Source organism: Rhagoletis pomonella, unplaced genomic scaffold (genome assembly GCF_013731165.1).
Source record: "Rhagoletis pomonella isolate Grant_MI unplaced genomic scaffold, Rhpom_1.0 Rhpom_scaffold_00009, whole genome shotgun sequence".
NCBI lineage: Eukaryota > Metazoa > Arthropoda > Insecta > Diptera > Tephritidae > Rhagoletis > Rhagoletis pomonella.
In genome coordinates this window covers 19,744,147-19,767,311 of record NW_023458563.1, presented here as the reverse complement: position 1 = coordinate 19,767,311, position 23,165 = coordinate 19,744,147, and the positions used below count along the sequence as shown (strand labels likewise).

At 35.8% G+C, this 23,165-nt stretch overlaps 1 protein-coding gene across 6 annotated transcripts in view; it reads left to right on the top strand.

Annotated features, from left to right (window-relative positions):
• LOC118745621 (paired box protein Pax-6) overlaps nucleotides 1-23,165 on the top strand; it is a 606,665-nt gene that overhangs the window by 270,314 nt on the left and 313,186 nt on the right. For all 6 annotated transcript variants that reach the window (XM_036479150.1, XM_036479149.1, XM_036479146.1 and 3 more), the window contains one exon: nucleotides 9,154-9,334. In XM_036479150.1, coding sequence (XP_036335043.1) covers nucleotides 9,154-9,334 — 181 coding nt within the window. The remainder of the gene's footprint in view (nucleotides 1-9,153; nucleotides 9,335-23,165) is intronic.

The following is a 23,165-nucleotide window of genomic DNA, read 5'->3' as shown; positions in this document are numbered from 1 at the left end:
GACTTAGAGGTAATATAATTGATATGACTACTGAATGAAAATTTGGTATCAAAGATAACCCCAAGATCTTTAATTTCAGAGACACAGAGCAAATCGCGGCTCGAAATACGATAAATGGTATTTATGGGATTAAGTAGTCTGGAAAAAAGTGACACTAAAGCACTTTTTGATATTGAGTGAAAGACGAGATTTTAAGCACCATGTGTAAAGGCTATCGAGATCACGTTGCAGCAAAAATGCATCTGATGTATCCTTGATTGTCGAAAATACTTTCAAGTCATCGGCGTAAAGTAGGTAGTTAGCAAATGAAAAACAACTAGTCACGTCGTTAATAAATAACACAAAAAGAAGAGGGCCTAGGATGCTACCTTGAGGGACCCCAGAAGACGCTAAAAAAGGCTCTGAGTTGATACCTTCAAGGGAAACTACGCACCACCTATTACACAGGTAGGAATTAATCCAGTCCAAGAAAATAGAATGGAACCCCAAGCAAGCTAGTTTTTCAATTAAAATCTTGTGTGAAACCTTGTCAAAAGCATTTGAGAAGTCGGTGTAAATGCAATCCACCTGAAGGCCGGACGAAAGGGCCGCAATACAATACTCACTAAAAACTGTGAGATTGGTAGCAGTAGATCTGCCACCGACAAAGCCATGCTGATTATGGCAAACAAGCGATTTAACAGCAAAGTTAATCTTATCTTTAACTATGTGTTCAAAAACTTTAGAAATCGTTGAGAGCTTAGAAATAGGCCGATAGTTGCGAACATCATTTTTTTTACCACTTTTAAAAATAGGGGTAATGGTGGTTATTTTCCAATCATCCAGAAAAATCCCAGAGGAAAGCGATTTTTTAAATATTAAACACAGAGGCTGAACCATCGCAGGGCAACTTTTTAATAAGAGAGCCGAAAGGCCATCAATATCCGTATGTGTAGAGGATTTAAGTGCAAGGATCCCCTTAGAGACATCCTCAGCGGAAAGACACAAGGAGCCAAAATCAAGCAATGAAGATATATCAGCTGAAAAATCCGTATGAGAGTCAATATCATCGCAAACAAAATTTGATTCAAAAAATTCAGCAAACAAATTGGCCGCTTCCCCAGGGGTACACGCAAATTTATCCTCAAGGAACACAGCAGAAGGAATATTGGAACATGCCTTTCTTGCTTTGACAAAATTCCAAAAGCGCTTAGGGTTAGATTTAATATCGGACTCAGCATTGCGTATATAATTATTATAAAGAAGTTTATTCAAATTCGTAAACTCTTTGGCGTAATGTTGATATTTAACAAAGAGCGAATGATTCTTTGTTAGTTTAAACTTAGTGTAAAGATTATTTTTAAGATTTTTTAGCTTTTTTAGATCTTTAGTATACCAAGGTCGTTTATATAGTTTTTTTTTCTTAACTGGTATATTACCTAAGCAAATTTCACGCATAGTAGCTTTAAAAGTAGAAAAAGAACTAAAGATATCCAAGTCCGAAAGTAGTTCGTCCCAATCGGTATTACTTATTAAATTATCCAGAGTTTGAAAATTACAAGCAAAATAGTTAAAAGATAATTTATCATCGGAATAAGGAACAGAAAAGTTATAAAACTCAACGTACAAGTCTAGAGAAACGTGGTGCAAACCAGACGGAGTAATAGAGGAAACACTTTCGGACAAGGTATAATTTATGTTATCACTAACAAAAATGAGATCAAGAATCTTATTCAACTTATTAAAGAAATTGTTAATTTGAACAAGGTTAAGACTTAAAAGACTGTCAATAAAATACGATTCGTGCGCAGAACTAATATTATTTGGTATAAGGCCAGATTTAGAAAAATTATTAGACCACGAAACGTTATTTAAATTGAAATCTCCAAGAACACAAATATGGTTTTCATTTACCTCACTTAAAGATAGAGAGACAATATTGTCAGCATGTGCCTTATACAAGTCAAATGGGCTATTTGGAGGAATATATGATACTATCAAATATAATGAGCCACAAGACGTGGAGCCTTTGACACAAACGCAGAGCTGGTCAAGCCGCGAGTCATCACAACGAAGTGTAATCGGGTAAGCCTGAAACCTACGATGTATGGCAATCAGAACACCACCACCTCGACAACAGCCCGTTTTGGCGGCATCCCTGTCTTTGCGAAATACGTTAAAAGTATTCGAATCAAAGAATTCACTGTCGAAAAAAATCCGAGTTTAGCCAGGTCTCTACGATTACAATAATATCATAGTCCAATTGAGCACTAAACGCCTGAACCACATTAGCCTTCGTTCGCATTCCAGAAATGTTTTGGAAGTAAACTTTCAAACAAGGGACTTTCCCAGGAGGAATAGTACAATTAACAGCAACATTCGATGTTAGTTGCTAGGCAGACTCACTTTCTTCGGTAGCATTTTGGATAAATTGAAATGGTCGAACTTTGACGTCGGCTGGCCATAACGTAGGATTTAAAACCTTGTCAAGGAGCGTAGTCGAGACACCAAGCTTAAAGTTAATTTTCCTTAGCTTATTAATATCAGAATCTTTTTTAACGAGAGGGAAGCAGGCTATTTGACTGCTATCAATTTTGGCGGTTTTCGCTACATAGGAAATAATATTTGCGGCACTAACAGTAGGTTTGAAGGACGACAGATGGATCCATTTTTTGGATGCAACTACATCAAGATCTGTACTTTTGTTAACACCAATTACGACGTCAGTAGTGTTCTGTTTTTTGAACTTTCTTCTTTGCATTCGCGACCACTGTGCCGGAGAGTGCCAGTTGGATTCAGCCCGTGGGAGTGCTGAGCGATGTGTCGACAGGGCGTCAGCGTTTGATTGAGATTGTACATTACCAATATCAGCAGCAGCCGAATTAGCAGCAGAGGCAGAAGTCGAGGCAGCATAGACAGCATCAACCACACAAGCCTTGTTAGCAACATCAGCATAAGAAGCAGGTATTGAGATAGCGGCTTCACTCATTTGACGCGCCTTAGCAGGAGGCGAACCACTCAATTCACCTACGGGTGAGCTGCAATTATTATTAGCAGTAACAGCCGGAACGAGTGTATCAGCAAACAACGTAGATGACGATGAGTTGTTTTTTTTTGAGTAGCATCACACAAAGTAGAGGACGACGAAGCGTTTTTTTGCTTGGTTTTGTTCTTTGCACTTTTCTCGTTTCTATTACGGCACTCGCATGCATTTACACACAAACGAAGATCTTTAACCTCAGCAGTGAGCAACGCGAGGGCAGAGGCAATATCTTCGGTCTGACGTTTATGCATAGCATTGATTTCCGATTGCAGCTCATCGGTTTTGCTTAACAAAAGCTGTTTGTCTGCATGAAGAGCACTAATCATTTGCATTGCGCGAGCAAACTCAGACTTAAAAGCAGCCAGTTCACTACTAAATGTAGCCAAAGAGATTTGCGAGCTATTCTCATTATACATTGTTTTTGCATTGTTTACTTGTGCCGAGGTATGCAAGTTAGTTACACTTGTTGACATCGCATTCTCAATTACACTGTCCGCAATAGGCATTGTTTTTGCATTGTCAATTTGTTCCAAATTATACGAGTGAGTTTCGTTTGTTGATATTACATTCTCATCTACACTAACTGGAGGAGGAGGGGTGCGGATAGATCTGCGACGAACATCCGCACATATTTTGCAAAAATAATGTTTTGCCGAGCTAAGAAGAAACTCTCCACAAACACAAGGCATTTTAATTTAATGATTAGTTTTTATTTATTTATTTTTTTTTTTTTGATAGCCATTAAGCAAGATAAAGTCACTGTCTTGATCGCCTAAAACGTGCATTTGCTCTGGTCCTTTAAAAGGCCAATATAGCCCGAAAAAACACAAAAAATCACGGAGCGCAGAAAAACCACGTCCGCTTTCGCGCCCCAAAATAATAATAATTTGTGTCCACTCTTCTTGAGTAGGAACGCTGACGTAAAACTGCGGTAATCGTTTCCATATAGCATCGCATGTTTCCAAAACCACATTTCGCGCAGTTTCTATTCCAATTCTAAATTGCAAGGCAATGCTGTGCAAGGAACACCCTTGACCCAAAAAAACTGAAAACAGGACCATATTAGAATATAAAGCCTAAAACATTTAATATCTACTAACTAAAGCGTAACAAAAAGTCTTTGCTCAGGATCAATGCTGGTCTTCGCTAGCCTTTGCTCAAAAAACGGTTTTAGTAACTGCAATAACACTTTGAAATTGTCGTTGGTCATCCTCACAGACTTGAAAAATAACTCTGAATTTTTCTCAACTAGTATATTGAATCCAGTAGTCTGAAAGCCAAACTCATCTCGGCTTTACCGCTTACCGGACCATTGTAGTGTTTTTCAAGCAGAATTAAACGCCATAATGGAGGCGGCACGGAGGGTTATAACCTCCCCCCCTGCAAGATGGCCTATTGCTATCTATTCTGACAGCCAGGCTGCTATCAAATGTCTCAATTCTAACGGAAGAACCTCCAAAGTAGCCATAGAATGCAGGAAGATTCTCAACCTGCTGGCATCAAAATGCTCCTTGACTGTTGTATGGGTCCATAGGGGCATTCCTGGCAACTGCCTAGCTAACGAGCTTGCAAGGAGAGGGACGGAAATATCTGAAGTAAATTCTGCTCAGAATGCGGGCATACCTCTAACCTCCTGCAAACACAGACTAAAGGCGGAACTCGTCGAGGAGGTAAATTTCAGGTGGGCTGTCGAAACCACCTGCCATACTACCAGGCAAATTTGGCCAAAGATTGATGTAAAGCGATCCATAGCTCTTACCCGGCTGGACCGCACCTCTCTCAGATTAGTACTTGGGGTTATCACCGGATACTGCCTGATGGGCACACACGGAAAAAGGCTAGGATCAGCGTTGCCATTTTAGCCGTTTTCCGGCTAGATTTAGCCGGTTGCGACAGCAAACAGCCGGAAAAAATTCGATTTAGCCGGCAGCCGATTTGTTAGCCGTTTTGCAAAAAAAAAGTTGCATTTTTAGCCGATTTTGCTCTTCGCCTTATTTTATTAAAATTCAAATACAAGTTGTTATTTTTACAAATTTAGTACTCCAAAATCTATTAGAAATGGCTATTCTTATCTCTGAGAAAATTTTCATGTCGGACTGTTATATAAAATTTAAAAACAATCAGATAGTGAGCCGATTTCAAAGTTGTTTATTTTAAGCGAGTGACCCAAATACACATAAACTGGGACACGTCATTTTAGCAAATTAAAAAGTTACAAGTTTTGCTGAAATTTTGCCGAACTTTCATAATTTTTACACCAAGTGTGAAATCTGTTTGTAGTGTATGTTGTTTGTTAAGTAATGAGGTACATATTCATAAAAAATAATAAATATTAAATAAACTAAAGAAAAATAGGCAAAACTTGCTTCAATTTTGCGTCCCAGTTTATATTTGGGAGAACATAGCGGGAATTTTCTTCATAAAATTTTTGTTATGAATGTCTTAAATTTAAGTGTGAAGTTTTATTCGCTACACTTAGAAAATAAAAGAGTACGAATTTCGATGTGGAGCAAAACTCTCTGGGAAGACAATACATGAAGCAAACATACTTTTTAACTTTTATAAAATAAAACTGCAGTAGTTTTCCATCTTATGTGGATAATTCTTGTGACAAATACATAGTTTCGTGCTTATATTTTTGTATATATATTTTTAGCAGCACCACATCTTTATCAGAAAATTCCGAGAATCCAAAAATTGGTACTGTTACAAGTTGCAGATATTTTAACTCGACCTCTTTCCTGTTCCACGGATAATGGAACATCTTTAAGAGGTTTAAAAATATTTTGCGTCAGCAATTTGTTATCAACCTACGTGCCCTACCTCGGAAAAGCAAAAAAACTTTATATTCGAACGTTTGCTCAGGTGTACCGAATTCTGGCAGTTTGGAAACGCGCAACACTTTTAATATTTTCATCCAACTTCATTACCTTAAAATTTTTTTTCTACTTTTTTAAGAAACAAAAATTTTTCTGCTAGTGAATCTGGTGGCATGATTTTAGTTTAATGTCATAAACTTGTTAAAAGTGAAGTGGTCGGCAACAACAACGAATGTCAAAAAATTAAACTACCTTCTGCTTTCACAGCTTTACGTCATGAACGAAAGACACAAGATCCCGTAAGAACAAGAGAGTGAAAAAAGTCGATTTTTTTTAGCGGGTTCTACGCCATCTTGTTTCACTGGAAAATGAGCGAAAAGTAAACAAAGCAAAGAAAACGAAAACTAAAATTAGTCAAAATTATTGTCGGCCACTTTAAAAGCACAATTTGGGTAAAACGATGCAACAAAATGCTTTAAAATGTGTTGTCATGTTGAATCAACTCTTCTTTACTTGAATAAAAGTGTAAAATAGTGGTGGTTGTGATGTAAACAAACGCTCAGCTGACGAACCCGCTTTCGCAAACTTTTTTCTCAAAACCAGTTACAAATACAACGTCGCGTTCTTACGTGGTCTTGTATTTTTGGTTCATGGCTTTACGTGTTCATTTCTCTAAATATTGCCCTTCGACTAAGCAAGAGTGCCATACTTTCAGCTAATATAGCCATTTTGCGGGACAAAAAGCAAAAAAATGATCCAATATTTATAAGACAAAATTGTTTAATAGAAAAGAAAACGCCATAAGTTTGTAATTTATCTATGTTTTTATATTTAAGTAACACAAACATGACTTCTGATGTAAAGCTTAGCTACGTATAACGACAGTTTCCTTTGTTAAACAAAAATAAAGTGGTGTACAGCTTAGCTACGTATAAATAATCTTTATTAACCAAAAAAATTCAATGGATTTACTAGTCTTTCTAATTGTAGTTTATGTATTTAAAAAAAATTGAATTCTGGTTGAAACATTTTAGCCGTTTTTAGCCGTTTTTTTGTCCAATCTAGCCGGTCGCCCCGAAAAGTTCTGGCAACACTGGCTAGGATACCCCAACAACGATTTTTGTTGCAGTTGCAGAGACGAGGAAGACGTGGAGACCGTTGAACACTATCTCTGCCATTGTCCCGCCCTGGCCAACTCGCGCAACCGATTCTTCAACAAGTACTTTCTAGACTGTTTAGCCGATTTGAACTCGGCGAACTTCCTTTTTGTGCTATATAAAACGCAGTTGGTGGTTCAATTACTAAGGAAGGGCAAGAAACAAATTGCTTCGGCCAATGGTATCACAACGGGCTTTTCCAGCCCACGTGTGCTCCGCGCTCTGCGCGGGGCTGCCACTCCAACCTAACCTAAGGGTAATGATCAGGGAACGGATTTTTGGGACCTAAACACCTATAAAAAAGGCAAAATAAAATAACGAAATAGGCTGGAAAAGGCAAAATAAAATAGCGAAAAAGGCAGGAAAAGGCACTAGGTATTGCACAAAAACTAAAAAAAAGGCAAAACAAAATAGCGAAAAAGCAGAAAAAGGCACTAGGTATTGCAAAAAAGCAAAACAAGGCAATAAAAAAAGACAGAAAAGTCGAAGAACAATCAAAAAATACATTTATTTTAGAAATGTTTATATTACAAGCGAAAATAGAGAAACTATGAACTAGTTTCATTATACGAAAAATTTGTACTTCGAATCTTTGACTATTTTATCCTTTCGAGTTTCTAACTCATAAAACTTTAATCTGTATAGTTGTAGTAACATTGAACCACAAGATGCATTTTGAAGTTGTCTGGCAGCATTTTCATTAGATTTTCGCGAAGAAAAGCCTTGAATGTACTAAATGTGCGCTCGACGTAAGTTGATACAAGTGGAACCCAATTTAAATATGGAACGTTTGAAACGTTCATATTATCAGGAATAAGGGCGTTTTCCTCGCCCTTTACAATTTTATCCACACCCCTTATTGTCTATAAGCCTACGTTAGCTGGGAAAACGGATTTAAATTTTTCCAAAACCAATTTGGCAAGAGGTCCCTGCGCTTCTATAAGCCGCATGGGCATGTGTATATTTTTTAATCTTAAAAAAAAAATATTGTAAATGCTATAATCACTTTTTTAAAGTTAGAAAAGGCAAAAAAGGCAAATATCTTAAAAAAGGCAAAAAAAAGGCAGGTATCTTAAAAAAGGCAAAAAAAGGCAACATCAGATGTGTATATATGGAATCAGGGAAAGCTAAATCGTGGACATTCTCAATCGAATATACTTTATCTCTTTAGCAGAAAAAAAAGGCAATTTCCATAAAATCCGTTCCCTGGTAATGATAATGTTAATGATATTGCTGATCGAGTATAGCGTTGATACAAAATTATAATCGAACTCTGAAGAAAGAAGACCAAAAGCAATTTATTTTGCAAGTACATAGTTCATCGCCAGAAATATCCAAATTAAAAAGAACGTTAATGTTTAAAAAGGTAATAAGAAATAAGTAAATGGATTAAAACAATATTCCCATTACAGCATAAATTACTACGTTTCGATCAAATTACTTACATAAAACAAGTAAGTTCACATTTGCTTTCGTAATTTCTATAGCACGTGTACGTACGAGTGTGTGGTTTGTACTTGATTTCAAAAAACAAATGGTTGCATAGCTTTAGGCATTTTTTCAAATTTCCCTAACAGTGGGGGCTATAATAAATGAAAAATCTTTTTTTCTTCATTTGGTTCTTGATTTATGATAAATTATTTCATTTCTATTTAATTTATTGACAGATTTTACAAGGCGAAATCACTTTATTTCAGCGTGATTTGCTTATAAATTACAAATGAGCCGTAAATTATGATAATGTGAACAAGCTTTAAAACTCTCTCTTCTGTAACAAATCAAGTTCAAAATTAATATTTTCTACACAGTTTGTATAAATTTAGTGTAAGTTTTTCATTCTGCTTTTTTCGACTTTCATAGCCAGATGTGGACACTACCACAAACAAGCTAAAAGTGAGAATGTGTTAGTGTGCCTAATAAACAGTAAGCCTAGTAAACAGGTTATTTTAAGGCCATAAATTCGTTAGGTTAGTTAATTTTGATCACCCTAACATACATATAATTTTTTTTTGGAAATCTAATTCCTTAATAGGAGTCGTAAATTAAACAAACCTTTAAGACTCGCTCTGGGAAATCCCTACTTTTTTGGATAGGATATCTATCCATTAATTGAGTAACTGCTTTTGAAATAATTTCTCGCTTTATTGTCTTTCAGATACTATGAAACTGGTAGTATTCGTCCCCGCGCCATTGGCGGCTCGAAGCCGCGCGTTGCCACCGCGGAGGTTGTGAGTAAGATTTCTCTGTACAAACGTGAATGCCCCAGCATCTTTGCGTGGGAGATACGCGATCGACTGCTGCAGGAAGGAATATGTACGAACGACAACATTCCCAGTGTAAGTTATTCAACAGCAAAAAAGCAGAAAATAATGAATCGAAATCTCTGCTACTTTGTTTTCTTCACCCCCTCTCCCCAACCATTTGCGTTTAACGGAACTTTTCCCCCAAACCACAAATGTCCCAAAAATCAGTTCAAGTGAATTCGAACACTTGCAAATTACCACAAAGTATCTGCATAACACAAAATGGTGAGGATACGAATAATCTGGTCCCTCGCGTGTCTTTTTTATATTCCGTTTTTTTTTTCTTTTTCACAACCTCCGTGGTTCATAATTTCTTTTTACTCCCAATTGTTGACACCTCCAACCACCACCCTTGCTGCCTGGCGCAACCATTTTCACACTTATTTAGCATTTCTTATTTTGTCTTCTTTTGCTATATTACCTTTCTTATGTGTTGGTGTTCTTTCTCTTAGTAAAACGCTTCAATGACTGAAGCGCTCATTCGTTCACGCATTCAAATGGACGAACGATGCGACTTCCCCGGCCGAGCGTAAGCCAATTGGGAGTGAGGGAAGGAATGGTTTGTGTTGAGGAGTGTGAAACCCCAATTGTCGACTTGAAAAGCGTGACGGAACGGAATAGGAGTTTTATTTAATAATAGGGGTGAATAATTCAGAATACTAAGCGTGCAGAATAAATCTAAGCATTTTTTCTATTTGTCAAAATACTTACATACATACAGATGCACACTTAAACATGTATATATATACAGCTTTGTAAATACCCTGTCGGAAAATCTACTACGAGTAATTTAAAAGCAAATACATATGTACTTTTTGGAGTTTAACTTTTTAGGCGTAGACATTGTTTTTGAACACTCTATGCGAACACTTAAAAATCCACTATTTATTGCATTTTTTATGATTTGCATGTAGCTGTGCATTCTTCTCACAATTTTATATCACTCCAAGGACAAGACGCTGTAGTCCTTGTTGTGCTAAAAAAATTTCGCGGCACAACTACTCTTAAAATGTCTACGAAAACAATAAAACACAATACAAACTTTATGTTCCTTTAGCTTTAATGTGAGGACTGAAATTATTTTGATGATTTCATTATTTCCTTTAAGTTTATTGGGAGCTTTTACAATTTTACCCTGAAATCATTTGACGCTGAAAGCTTGCTGGTGTATTTTTTTAGCCGACTTCACAAATTCATTTCGTCGGAATATTTTTTTATTATTTTTTTTATGTTTGTTACCGCATAACTTTGGACCACGTTAACCGATTACTATAATTCTTTTTTAAAGGAAAGGTGTTACCTGACAGGTGGTCAGGTTTAAATCCGATCACTGGGTCATGAATAGATTAACGATGATCTTAAATTCTTAGATGGGAATTTAAATCGGTTTTGTTTTTTTTTGCTTAAAAATTACTTGTTTATGTAAGCATTTGTTGAAAATGCGGTCTCACATAGAAATGTAAAAGTAATGCCCCTATGCGCTATTGTGAATTTCGCTCGGTTAGGTTGTTTAAAATAGTATATTTTTCACCGCTGAGAAATTTTGTTTACAAATCGAGCTAACTAAATAGTGTGCTTATACATATGTATGTAAATTTGTGCAAATTAAAATGAGAAAATAAGAAAGCGAGTTTATAAAAACGTGGTAAAACTGAGTATAACGGAGTTCTGGTTCAACGATTCGTCAGAGGATGAGAGCTTGGTAAATTGGCCAGGAGTAGAAAATTTTTAAGAGGGTAGTGTAGTATTTCGAATATATTTTGACATAAAATATATTTAAGAAATTTGTCTATAGATTTATTCAAAACTTCCGACTGTCTAAAGAGTATTGGGATTTTCTTTCACAAGTAAAACTAGCCTTTCGAGCTTGTGTTTAATATTCACGACGTTAGAACTGCATGAAATTAATAAAAATTGTTTACAATTAGTAAAAAAACAAATGCAAAATCATAAATTTTTTTAAATTTTCTAACACTTCGCTACACCATCGAAAGTAAAATTCTGTTAGACAGAAAATTCGATACTCAACGAAAATTTCGACACGGTTGCATAGTTCATAATTTCACTTTCGATGTTCGATCTTCGATAACCAGTGAAGAAAATAACGCTAAGAAAATAATTTTTACAGCCAATTTCACGAAAGCAATTTAAGTGATAAATGACTTTAATTTTTTGAATGTTAAATGGAAATTGCTAGTGAAACCGGCTGTTATCAATTTTCTTAGCGTTAACTTCGTAGTTACATACGTTTTTCTGATTACTTTGTTTATTTATGGGGTTTTCATGCAAATTGCTAAAAATTCTAAAATATATATTTCACCAGTAAAAAAATCTCGACGTGTTAGAAAAAACCAGAGATGTATTTTAATTTCGCAGGCCTCTATTATCTTCGTAGTGTCATTCAATTCGGGTTTTAAATCTAGTGCCGGCATCTTCCTAGTCGCCAGGGAATACCGAGGGATCATACAGTGACTTCTCGTGGCGTTTTCAGCCTCTTGCTTCATCCTAGACATCGCTCCTTTCGTTTTTCCAACCACCGCAAATATCCGCACTCTTGCTCCATTTCAAACCATTGTTCTGTACAAATTTGACGATAGCTTTAAAAATTTCGTCGCTAGTGGCGTAAGGCACCCCGCACATTAAGCGCCTAGTCACAGTAGTATAATCGTTCCGGCATACAAAAGTATGAAGCTTTTATGCCGAACACATGTATGTACTTCAATAAAGCTCTGTGTATTACGATTCATAATCATGTTTTCGCCTAATCATAAAAGCTTCACGAATCGAAGCGCCCATCTCTGTAAAGGGCCATTCACATACAACTTTCCTCGCTTTGCTTAACAGTTCAAACTTTGACAACAAAGCGTTAAACGCGGAAGGTATGCTACAATAAACGCTTTGACAGCTTTTGCGTTCTCCTTTTCCTCCATATATTTTCTCTGTAAAATAGATAACAATATAATAATATGCATTAATAATAGCAATAAAAATTCCTATTTACCCTATTTTTGTCATTAAATGCAAATGCAAGCGCACGAGAAAAGATACATGTAGATAGCTGATTGCCAAAGCGGGCAAAAGTTGAGAGTTGCCCAAGATTTTGCTTCGTTTTGCTTTGCTTTGCTTTAAACGTTTTTTATGTGAGCATACTCATGCATATGCCTACATCGATCTTATATGTCAAAGCAAAGAACTATCAAGCAAAGCGAAGAAAGTTGTATATGAATCAGCCTTAAGGCGCTTGCCGTTTTGAAATCATCATTTGTCTACTTATTTTGTATTGGAAATAAAAAATATTTGTCATTTCAATATGAAATATTGAAAGTGAATGATTTTGTGCCAATTGTACTAAACCATAAGCGGTTATGCAATAGTTTATATCAGAAATATTCCACTTCCGCGAGTATTTCACTCAGAAAGAACGGCCAGAAAATGTATATTGTGTGTGCCACCAGGGCTTATGCAAGGCGCGAGTGTGCAGAAGTCGAGTCGTGGTGCATTCGTTTCGGCATGACGAAACGACTACTCTACTACGATTAGGCGCGTAATGTGCAGAGCAGTGTTGCCAAACATGGGCTTTTCCTACCAAAACTGGTAGGTTTTTTTTCCATTTGGTAGGTTGGTAGGCTTGATTGGATTTTGGTAGGTTTCGGGACTACGAGTAATAGTTATTTGAGAAAAGTAGAAAATATGTATCTCTAAAAAATTTAGCAATTTTTTATACCCGAGCGCACTTGTGCACAAGGGTATATTAATTTTGTTCACATAACGGTTGTTTGTAACAGCCAAAATGAATCGAGATAGATATAGACAAATGTATACATAAATGCTCAGAATGAATAGAGAAATCGATTAAGCCATGTCTGTCTGTCCGTCCTTCTGTCCGTCTGTCCGTCCGTCCGTGTACACGATAACTCGAGCAAAAATTGAGATATCTCAACGAAATTTGGTATGTAGGTTTCCGTTAATCCAAGGTAGGTTGGTATTGAAAATGGGCGAAATCGGACCGTAACCACGCCCACTTCCCATATAACGGTAATTTCCAGAAATACGAAAACTGCGATATTTTAGTAACTACTGAAGATAATTCACTCAAAATTGATATTTACAATAACTTTCAGACGAAAAGTAAGAATATTATACATTTTTGGAAACTTATGGTTACATGTGTATATCTTGGTAACCGCTGCACCAATTTCTTCCAAACTTGATACAGCATACTAAATGGCCGAAAATTTTAAAAATCGGCCCATACCACGCCCATATCCCATATAACGGTAGTTTTCGGAAATACGAAAACTGCGATATTTTAGTAACTACTGAAGATTTTTCACTCAAAATTGATATTTACAACAATTTTTAGACGAAAAATAAGAATATTATAAATTTTTGGACGCCCACTTATGGTTACATGTGTATATCTTGACAACCGCTGCACCGATTTCATCCAAACTTGGCACAGTTGTTGGCCTTAATAAACAATAAACACGCCCACAGTCCACAGGGTAATTTAGAGAAATACGAAATCTTCGATAAATCAGTAAATATTAAAGCTAATTTATTCAAAATTTACGCTTGCAACAATTCTTTACCAAGAAATACGTTTATGGCAAAATTTTGGAAAATGGGCGTGGCACCGCCCACTTATGATCACTAATATCTATGTACATCGGTAACCGTTCTACCAATTTGTACCAAACTCGGTATGGTTATTGTGCTTGCCACATGAGAGCAAAACGTTGAAAATTATTGAAATCGGACTAAAATTACGGCCGTTTTCTTATAACGGAAAATTTCAGAAATGTTTGAAACTGCAATATTTCGAAATTTAAGGACGCTAATTTACTCAGAATTGATACACCCCGGCTTACCATGTAGCGGTAGCTTTGGGAAAGATGAAAAAACATATATTTAATACTTGCGGCAGGTATTTAATGTTCGGCTCCACCCGAACTTAGACTTTCTTACTTGTTTTTACATGAATATGTCACCGGTGCGTTCGTATAACGGCGGCCGCAAACATGATTCCTCAGTACAAACGTATATCCTTATTATTGCCAATATACAATACGAACATCCATATATACTTTATGGCGTACTTGGACCAAGAAAGTCTGTGTTCGCGAATTTTATCGTAGAAGGCAAATGAGGCCAGAATAAATATTATGTCAGATATTCAGGCAGCGTTAGAAGCCTTAGAGTCTTTTAAAACGGCATCAAGGCTTGTGGAGCTTTGTCTACCTGGGAGCCCACAATAGCGTACCACTGTGGAAGGTTTGAAGACAACGAAAGGGCTGACTGTCTTGCAAAGAGTGGAGCACAAATGCGTTTGCATAATTCCGAGCTTTTTTGCAGTACATCTAAAGGATACACTGTAGACCTACTTAGGAGTTAGCTGGGAATTGCTGCACACTGGCGGAAGTCGAAGGGAATAAGACAATCAAAGAGATTCATAACTTTTCAGGTGGAACTCCGAAAGAAACCTTGAACTTAAAACTCTTACTGGCTACCTGACAGCACACTGCACAGCACACTAAAGGGTCTTTCTGTAGAGACTGACTGTAGGTTTTGTGGGCCGGTGAAGGAAACCCCAGAGTATATTTTATGTGCCTGTCCACGAAGCATGAATAGTAGATTGATGCACCATGGGGACCACCACCACCACCATCTAAAATTTGGAACATGGCATCATCCAAAGTGCTGAGCTTTTTAAGTAGCCTAATATTGGAGCAATTACAATTAGGATTTAGCACAATATATCTTCTTAGGTGGCATCGCGGGTATCTCCGAAGTAATAATAATAATATAGTCACTTGACACGAATAAAGACGCTCGGGTGTTTTGACGGCGAAAACGGATGCGAGAAAAAAATTTGCGAAAAAAGACGCGTTAACATGGATTCAAAATGTTGCCGGAAAAACTCTTTGGGGAATTCGTATACTTGTAAACATAATTGACCGCGAAATTAAATCTTCTTCGTCTTTCTTTCCCGTCAAAGAGGTTAATGCGTCTTTCTTTGCCCCCGCCTATGTTAAGAGTTCTTCTTCACCGAAATTTTTTTAATCGTCTTTTTTCGCTGTCAACTTTTGAGCTCGCCTCTTTATTCGTATCTAATGACGATATGTATGTATGTACAGTAAAATGCATCGTTATACGCAGCTAATTTGTTTTTATTGTACTAGCTGTGTTTTAGTTTTACTAAATGTTATATTAGCTATGTTTTTAAAAAATTTGACATTGAAAAAAAATATTAAAACTGAAAAAAGTGTTTGGTTGGTTATGGTAGAAATTTTGGTAGGAAAAAAAATGTGTATATGGCAACGCTGGTGCAGAGTGCCTCAGTCTCAAGTACTTCGTTCTTCTTCGATTTGCATTGCGAATGGGTACCTCACTAACACGAGAAGACTGCCTCTAAAATCGTGTTGATTCGCTCTTTGACAGTGTGATTGTTAGGGATGCAAATTTTGGGGAGTAACATCGATACATCGATGTTTCGATGCATCGGACAAATAAACATCGATGCTAAAGTACATCGCCAGAAAAACATCGATATATCGATGGTTTCCGATGTTTCGAAATGTGTTACGTTGTAGTCACATTGAAAGGAAAATTTAATACTTTTCAATTCATATTCTCTGTATTTATTTACCATTCCTTTGCCCTTCCTATAAATATAATAAAAATGCATGCCGTCGTAAGTTCGCTGAGCCTAAAGTTCCAAGCCACAATTTCGTTGAAATTTCAACGGGAACCCGGTCCTTTTTTAATGATTATGTACGCATTTTTTAATATCGAAAGATAAGAGTATACACGGAATTTCTGAATTTTTCCCAAAAGAATAAGTAATAAAATTCATGGCCAGTCCAAAAATTTTAGGAGGATAATGGGTAAGTTGAATTCAAGTCTGAATCACACTAAAGTCGATGTTAAAACATCACTGAAACTGGCATCGATGTATCGTCAATTTAGCGATTTTAGGAAATTGTAAACATCGATGGCAAACATCGACTTTTGAACCGATATTATCGATGTTTCAAAAATATCGATGCATCGTTTGCATCCCTAGTGATTGTGAAGTTCCAAAGAATAAGTAATATATACACGTGCGCGAAGCTGCTGCGCATGTTACGAAAACAGCCCAGCCAGCAAAAAATCCGAAAATTAATCCAAGAACGGTAGGAAAAGTGGATGAAACACGGATTAGGTCTACAAAAGCACCGAAAGTGGTTGTGAAAAGGGTACGTTTTCGGCTATTTTTCTGAAAATTGTCTGATTCAATTTTGCGTTGACAAAACGTACTGGGGAACTACGCTTAAGAGCGAAATATCCCTTTGCTGCAAGCTATTTGTGTTGTGTATGGGGTTTGACAAGCCGCTGAAGGTAATTTTAATAAAAATCAAATTTTTTTGATTTCTGGCCGCCATGTTGAAGTTTGATCAAACCGCTTGCGTAGTATATGGAAAGTCTAAAGAATTTGCCATCACTAATATACTGTAGCCACTTGCGGCACCCTGGGGAAGTCCTGCGTTAAGCGTATCAAATACCCTTCACTATTATCTGCCTGCTTCTCTCGCATAGTAAAACATATACTCTAGTGATGAGTTAGGAAGTGGAGGAAAAGGACAAAATTTATTAAAAAAAAAAGAAATAACAGCGTCTTAAAAACGTTTTGAAGTAGATCGCGTATATACGGACATTTAACACGGTTCAGAAGCTCTCGAATTCAAAAATCTCTCGAATTTCAAAATGCGGCGACACGCTAAAATATATCGGTGCGTGTTAAGGGTGCTTTTATGCGTCCGTATAAAAATGAAACGGTTTAAGTTAACACGAACGTATAAACACACGGTGAATTCAACTTTTTATGTCCGCAGCGGCCCAAAGAAAAGCAGAAAACGTTAAGCATTTATTCACGGACTTTGATTTTGTATGAAGAAAATAAAAAAGTACCAGCTACTTTTAATTTGCACTTTATTATACCGAAATTGCATGGTCTATAAAATTAAATAATCAAAATCTTTCTAAAAAATCGAATTAAAAAGCTCGAAATTGTTGTGAAACTTTGTTGATTTTTTTTTTAACTTTGTGCAAAGATTGAAGTTTTGACATACAATGCACATGAGTATTTTATGCGGTGGTCAATTATTTGTAAACTCATGTGTGACTTAGAAAACAAATTGTGCTACAAATTTTGTGATGCCACGAAGGCATTATTAACTTTTAGTTTAAGATGATATAAAAAGGATTTTATAGCTTGAAATTGTTTATTTTTTGAGTCAACATAATAAAGGCTATTTATAGCCGTAAAGCCAATTTAGAATTACGTGTTTCTTTGGAGATAACTTTAAACGAAGATTTCTTGGGATCGAAAAGATTTTTTAGCTTTAAAATCTTAATTTGAGGGTTTTTTTCTTGGAAACATCAAGATTTTTAGGTTACTTTCTCTGGCAACACTGGCCATGGTAGAAGGCTCTACGCCCTCTGACGTTAAACATTGAAACTACTACGCATTCTGAATTTAAACGAAATCGCACTGTAAATACGGTTTTTACAGACATCGCGCCTCTAGCGCCACAATAGACACCTCTAAAACATATCGAGCCCTAACCGCCAAAAAGATGTAAGCGACATTTTTTTCTAAATTTTCTTTGGGATCAACTTGTCAAATAACGTTAAATTACAGGCATCTATCTTGATTCACCGGGGGGTTACCAATCGAAGTTCGAGCCATATGACCTGCTTGAATGCTCATTTATTTTTCATACAAATAGAGGTTTGAGTAATTTTTTTGAAGTGTGAAGTAAAGTATTTTTTTTTTACACAGCCCTGTAATGAAAAAATTACACTTAGGTTTTTTTTTATGCGGTACATGCGCTCCTCAGTGAGCCGCATAAAAAAGTTCTTTACTTTCATACAAAAACAGGGGATGCGTTCCGCATAAATTCAGACACTCCATATAAAAAATTCTAAAAAAACGCATAAAAATCCAGTGAGACAATATTAAGCAAAAAAATAATTTATTTCTTCACATCAACATATATTATTCCATGTAAAACTGAACATTAATGAAATAAATAAAATTTTATCTGTATTTTCACTAAAAACTAAAAAAAATGCCGCAATAAATACAATAACTATGTAAGAATACAAAGGCAAATTATTTATCAGAAGCATTGCCTCTTACACACTGAAAAAAGTAATAAAAACTCTCAAAAAGCAAAATCGCTACAGCAAAAAAATGGTTTGAAAACCCGCATAAATTCACTATTTTGTAAAAAACATAAGATAAAAAGTTATGGTCTGATTATGCATACTTCGCAAAACTTCGCATGAATTTCAAATTGTCAGGCGAAAATCTGTTGAATGCATCTTGTATGTATTCCATTACCAAGAAATTAGCAGAACTTTTAAAAAATTTGCGATCTGTTGAGTTTAGATTTTGCCTCACGCTTTCATAAGTGACATTTCAATTGCAGTAGTACCAATAGCATTATTTTTTACAGAGATGCATAGAAAGCATAGGGGGATTCACGACTCCATCTATGTAATTTTGGGAACAAGTAAAGAATAGGGCCCGTTGAGCTAAAAAAAGAAAAAGTGAGCATGGCCCGCCGCTTTTTTTCTGATTTTAATGAAATAATCCCATTTTGGTGCAAATTCATAGGAGCGGTGCTAGGGACGGTAAACGTAGAATTTTCAATATTTTCAAAAGCTTATATTTTGAAAATTTGTATGGATAGGTTTGGAAAGGTGATTAAAAGTCCTTTGATTTCATATGTGTATATAATATATATGTATAAATAAGTTATGGCAATTTTTTTTAATACATTTTTTTTTTTCTAAAAAAGCTATATTAAAAGATATGCACAAGATAAAGAAGAGCACAAAAACACCTTTAATTAAATATATGATTTATAATAAAAAAATCTTCGGTAATATCACTGAATATTAAAATGTGATTTTATATGTTAAAAGAAAAAAAGCTCTGCAGGCGATCGTTTGGAAGAAAATATCGCTCTATTTTTTTATTCAAAATTTTCATTTTGTATTAAAATTTCATTTTATACCCAAAAAATTAATAAACTATAATATTGTCCTTAAACCTAACTATATAAAATTATATATCAAATGAAAGGTATTTTTGCTCTTTCTAGTAAATAGGTATATCATTTAATATATGTATATATATATTTTAATAAAAACATACGTAATTTATTTACATATTTTGACAGATATTGCAATGCAAATTGTGTCAAACTGCAAAAAACTTTAGTGTCGACTTAATTTGGACTACAAATATACCCCATTAAAACCTCTTAAACGAATTTTTCTGTAAACAAATCCGCTTACATGAAGAAACCAAAAATCAGTTGTTTTTATTCACACACCGTAATTAACCCTATTGCGCCGATGCATAAGTTTGGTAGTACTGATAAGTTTGGTTGCATGCGAAGCATAATCAGCCTTAAGTTTTGTAAAGTTGTGTTAAGTTTATGAAGTTGTGCGGAGTTATGCGAAGTATGCATAATCAGACCTTTAGTGTACCGGACCGCTTCTACCCATTAGGCCAATTTGTTAGGTGCTCCTTATGTTATTCATGCCAGCATATATGCTTTTGTTAGTTTAACCGCAGGTACTACGAAAAGGTATTGCCTAGTCACGTGCATTTTGAGTAGCAATGACTTTGCAACTGACTAAAGTAGGTGGCAAATAGGAGAAGTCGTAGTAATAAATTGATACGAAGCGAGTAGATAACAAAGCTAAGTACCCTACAAGAAAAGGACATTTTAGACTGACCGATTCTCAATACACTCAAATAAAAACCAATACACATAAAAAACGCTGTAAAAATTTCCCTACAATTTTAAGGCAGTAAAACAGAGACCTTAAGTTAACATTAATCAAGGTCATATGATGAAAAGGGATGCATCACATGTACACAAAAGAACTGGTCAGATTTTTCAGAAATGCCTTCAATTCTGACGTAAATAATGCTGCCAAAAGGCTACAGATCTCTTAGTCAGATGACCACTCAGATGTATTGTAGGGTAGTGAGCAGCTACGTACTCGGCATGTTAAGTTGTAGCTGCTGTGTATCAGACCAGATGAACGATCACATGGAAAAAGCATTTGTAGTTTGCATGGACGCATGATCGAATACGAACGATCTCACTCTATTGCTTTTTGTAACTGTGGTGAATTTCGCCTCATGATTAGTAAAAGTTCTGGTGACAGGTAATAAGAACAACGGAAATAAGGTCAATTGACTTTATTTCGCACCACACCGCGCGCAACCAGCGTACGCCGCGCGACCGGCGCGCACACCACGTCACGCTACGCCGCTACGTCCCAGATGGTTTCTAAAATCACAAATTAGTTTTTGTGCAAATTGCAGATAGAGGGTATTAATGAATTCAAGCCCTCGATATTTCACATTTTTATATTTGTAAGTTATTAGAAGCAGGGATGCCAACTTGGCTCAAACCGTGCCATTTGTCCCTATTTTACTTCAAATGGCACTTAATTTTTCAATTTGGCACAAAGTGCCAAAATGGCACTTTTGTAAAAAAAAATTACATTTCAATACATTTTTGTGAAATCCTTTGCGTGCACTTCCTTTTCTCAACTAAACTTTTCTAATTTATAAAGGCTATTCAACTGGTTTATCTTATTTTATCATTGCACTTTTTTTTGGAAAATTTAGCTTTATTTTATTGCTAAATGTGAATGACTAAAAGGAATAACACCTTTTTTGGCACTTTTATTTTTCTATTTGGCACATTTTGGCACTTTTTTATCCTCAATATGGCACCTCATAACTAAGGATAGTTGCCAGCCCTGATTGGAAGATTTCTGCTGTGTTTTGGGGCAACAACTTGTCTGCAGTAAAAAAGCATATAATTTGTGTTTCAAAAGTGTGTGCAGACCAATCAGTTAACTTATATGATCTCTTTTCCGATATTAAATAATCAATAATTTAATAATTTAATTTTGGCACATTGGCTCGTTGAATGGGCCACCTAATAAATAGTGTCGTCATTCTCCTTAGCTGCTTTTAAATGATGTCGTCACAAATTGCTGGCGGAGACATGAATACAGTGTAAGAAAATTCTTTTTCTATAATTGTTTCCTTATAGAAAGGTTGGTGTCTTTTCCACCTTAGACATTCCGAATTCGTTCAAAACATGCTAATTTAAAACACAGAATTCTTTCAGTGTTCCTCCGGGGTTTTTGGACATGGACTGTTTCTTCAATTTAATAGTGTTCGCTTTATTTTTGTGGAAACGAAACATGTTTTGCAAGTTATGGATCATTTCTACACTCTTTCTTCAAATATTTCTCGTATTCCAGCTGAGCGCAGGCGTTTAGTTTTTCGCATTGTTTTTTTACATATTCGTAATTTACATTTTTTTAATAAAATTAATGGTGGTAGTTCATGATTGTGTGTGGATTAATATCACAACACTTAGGATTTGGCAATAACCTTTTTCATCTATTAAAAAACAACACTTAAGGGACAATGTTTATTGTAAGAACAACATTTTTTTCTATGAATCGACATCCTTCAAGCATTGTTGACGCTATTTCCACTTGAATGAGGAAATAGCATCAATGACTTTATTTCCAAATTTTTGTTGACTTTATTTCGCTTTTGAAAGGGTAATAATGTCAATTGATTTCGCAACAGGGTGGGAAATAAAGTCAATTGACCTTATTTCCATTGGCCTTATTACCTGTCACCAAAGTTCTTTTCGAGGATAAAATATATGTATCTAATTATGTTTTATTTGTGAACAAAATGTAGGTTAAGTATAATATTAATGCTTAGTTAAGAATAATATCAATAGTTGAGTACATAATTAACGCTTGTGTTTCTATTAACTGGAAAAGTCTACCGTAATTATAGCACTGAATGGAGTTTTCTTAAATGTTAGTTTAAAATTAACAAAATATCCATTGTAAGATTATATTTTTATGAAAAACGTGAATTTTGTGTTATTTGGTGAATTTATCAAGTAAAATTCTAAAATTTCGAATATATTTAAGTCTTTATTCAAAAACAAAAAAAAACAAGTTTTGTACAGTTATATTTAGGGACTCCAATTCCTGCCAGCCATCCGCCGAGACAGTTTATTAAGCACACCCAAGGTTGAGCGACCATTACCCGGAGTTCCTCAAAAATACTTAATATCAAAGTATTCAACAATTCAAAAAACAAATAACTTAATATCAAAGTATAAAATCATACACACATACAATAGTAATTGCTACCGTATAAATTCAGGCCATGCGTTTGCTTGGAGACTCCGTTGGTTATGGTGGTTATAACTTCAGCCAGCAAATTCAATGGTCAAATACCCGGAGCTGCTCCACCGTGATGAGTAGATTTTAGTGAGCCGTAGGTCGAGACCATGCAATGAGCGGCAAAGCGGCGAGCGGCTGAGCGGCGCCGTACAAAAATGCCGCCGCAGCTCAGAAACGCCGCTCAGTGCGTGGCCACTTCAATAGCATTTCATATGTTTAATTTAAACCGCTCAGCCGCTCGCTCCAAAAAACGTAAATTTTTTGTTGTTGTATTTTAGATTACTTTTTTCATTTAACAAATTTTTTACATACATATGCACATATATATCTGTATATGTACATACATTCATATATAATTAAGTGGATAAACTAAAAGAAATCGTCATTACGGGGTGAAAATCGTCAAAACGTCATTGAGCGACAAAAACGTCAAAATGACGACGAAATCGTCAGTTCGTATCTCCCCTGCCGCTGTGAAACGCTCGATGACAGGTAGCGCCTGCCGAAAATCTCCTGCGAGCAATACGACTACCTCACTTATCAGCAAACGGCTGGCGCG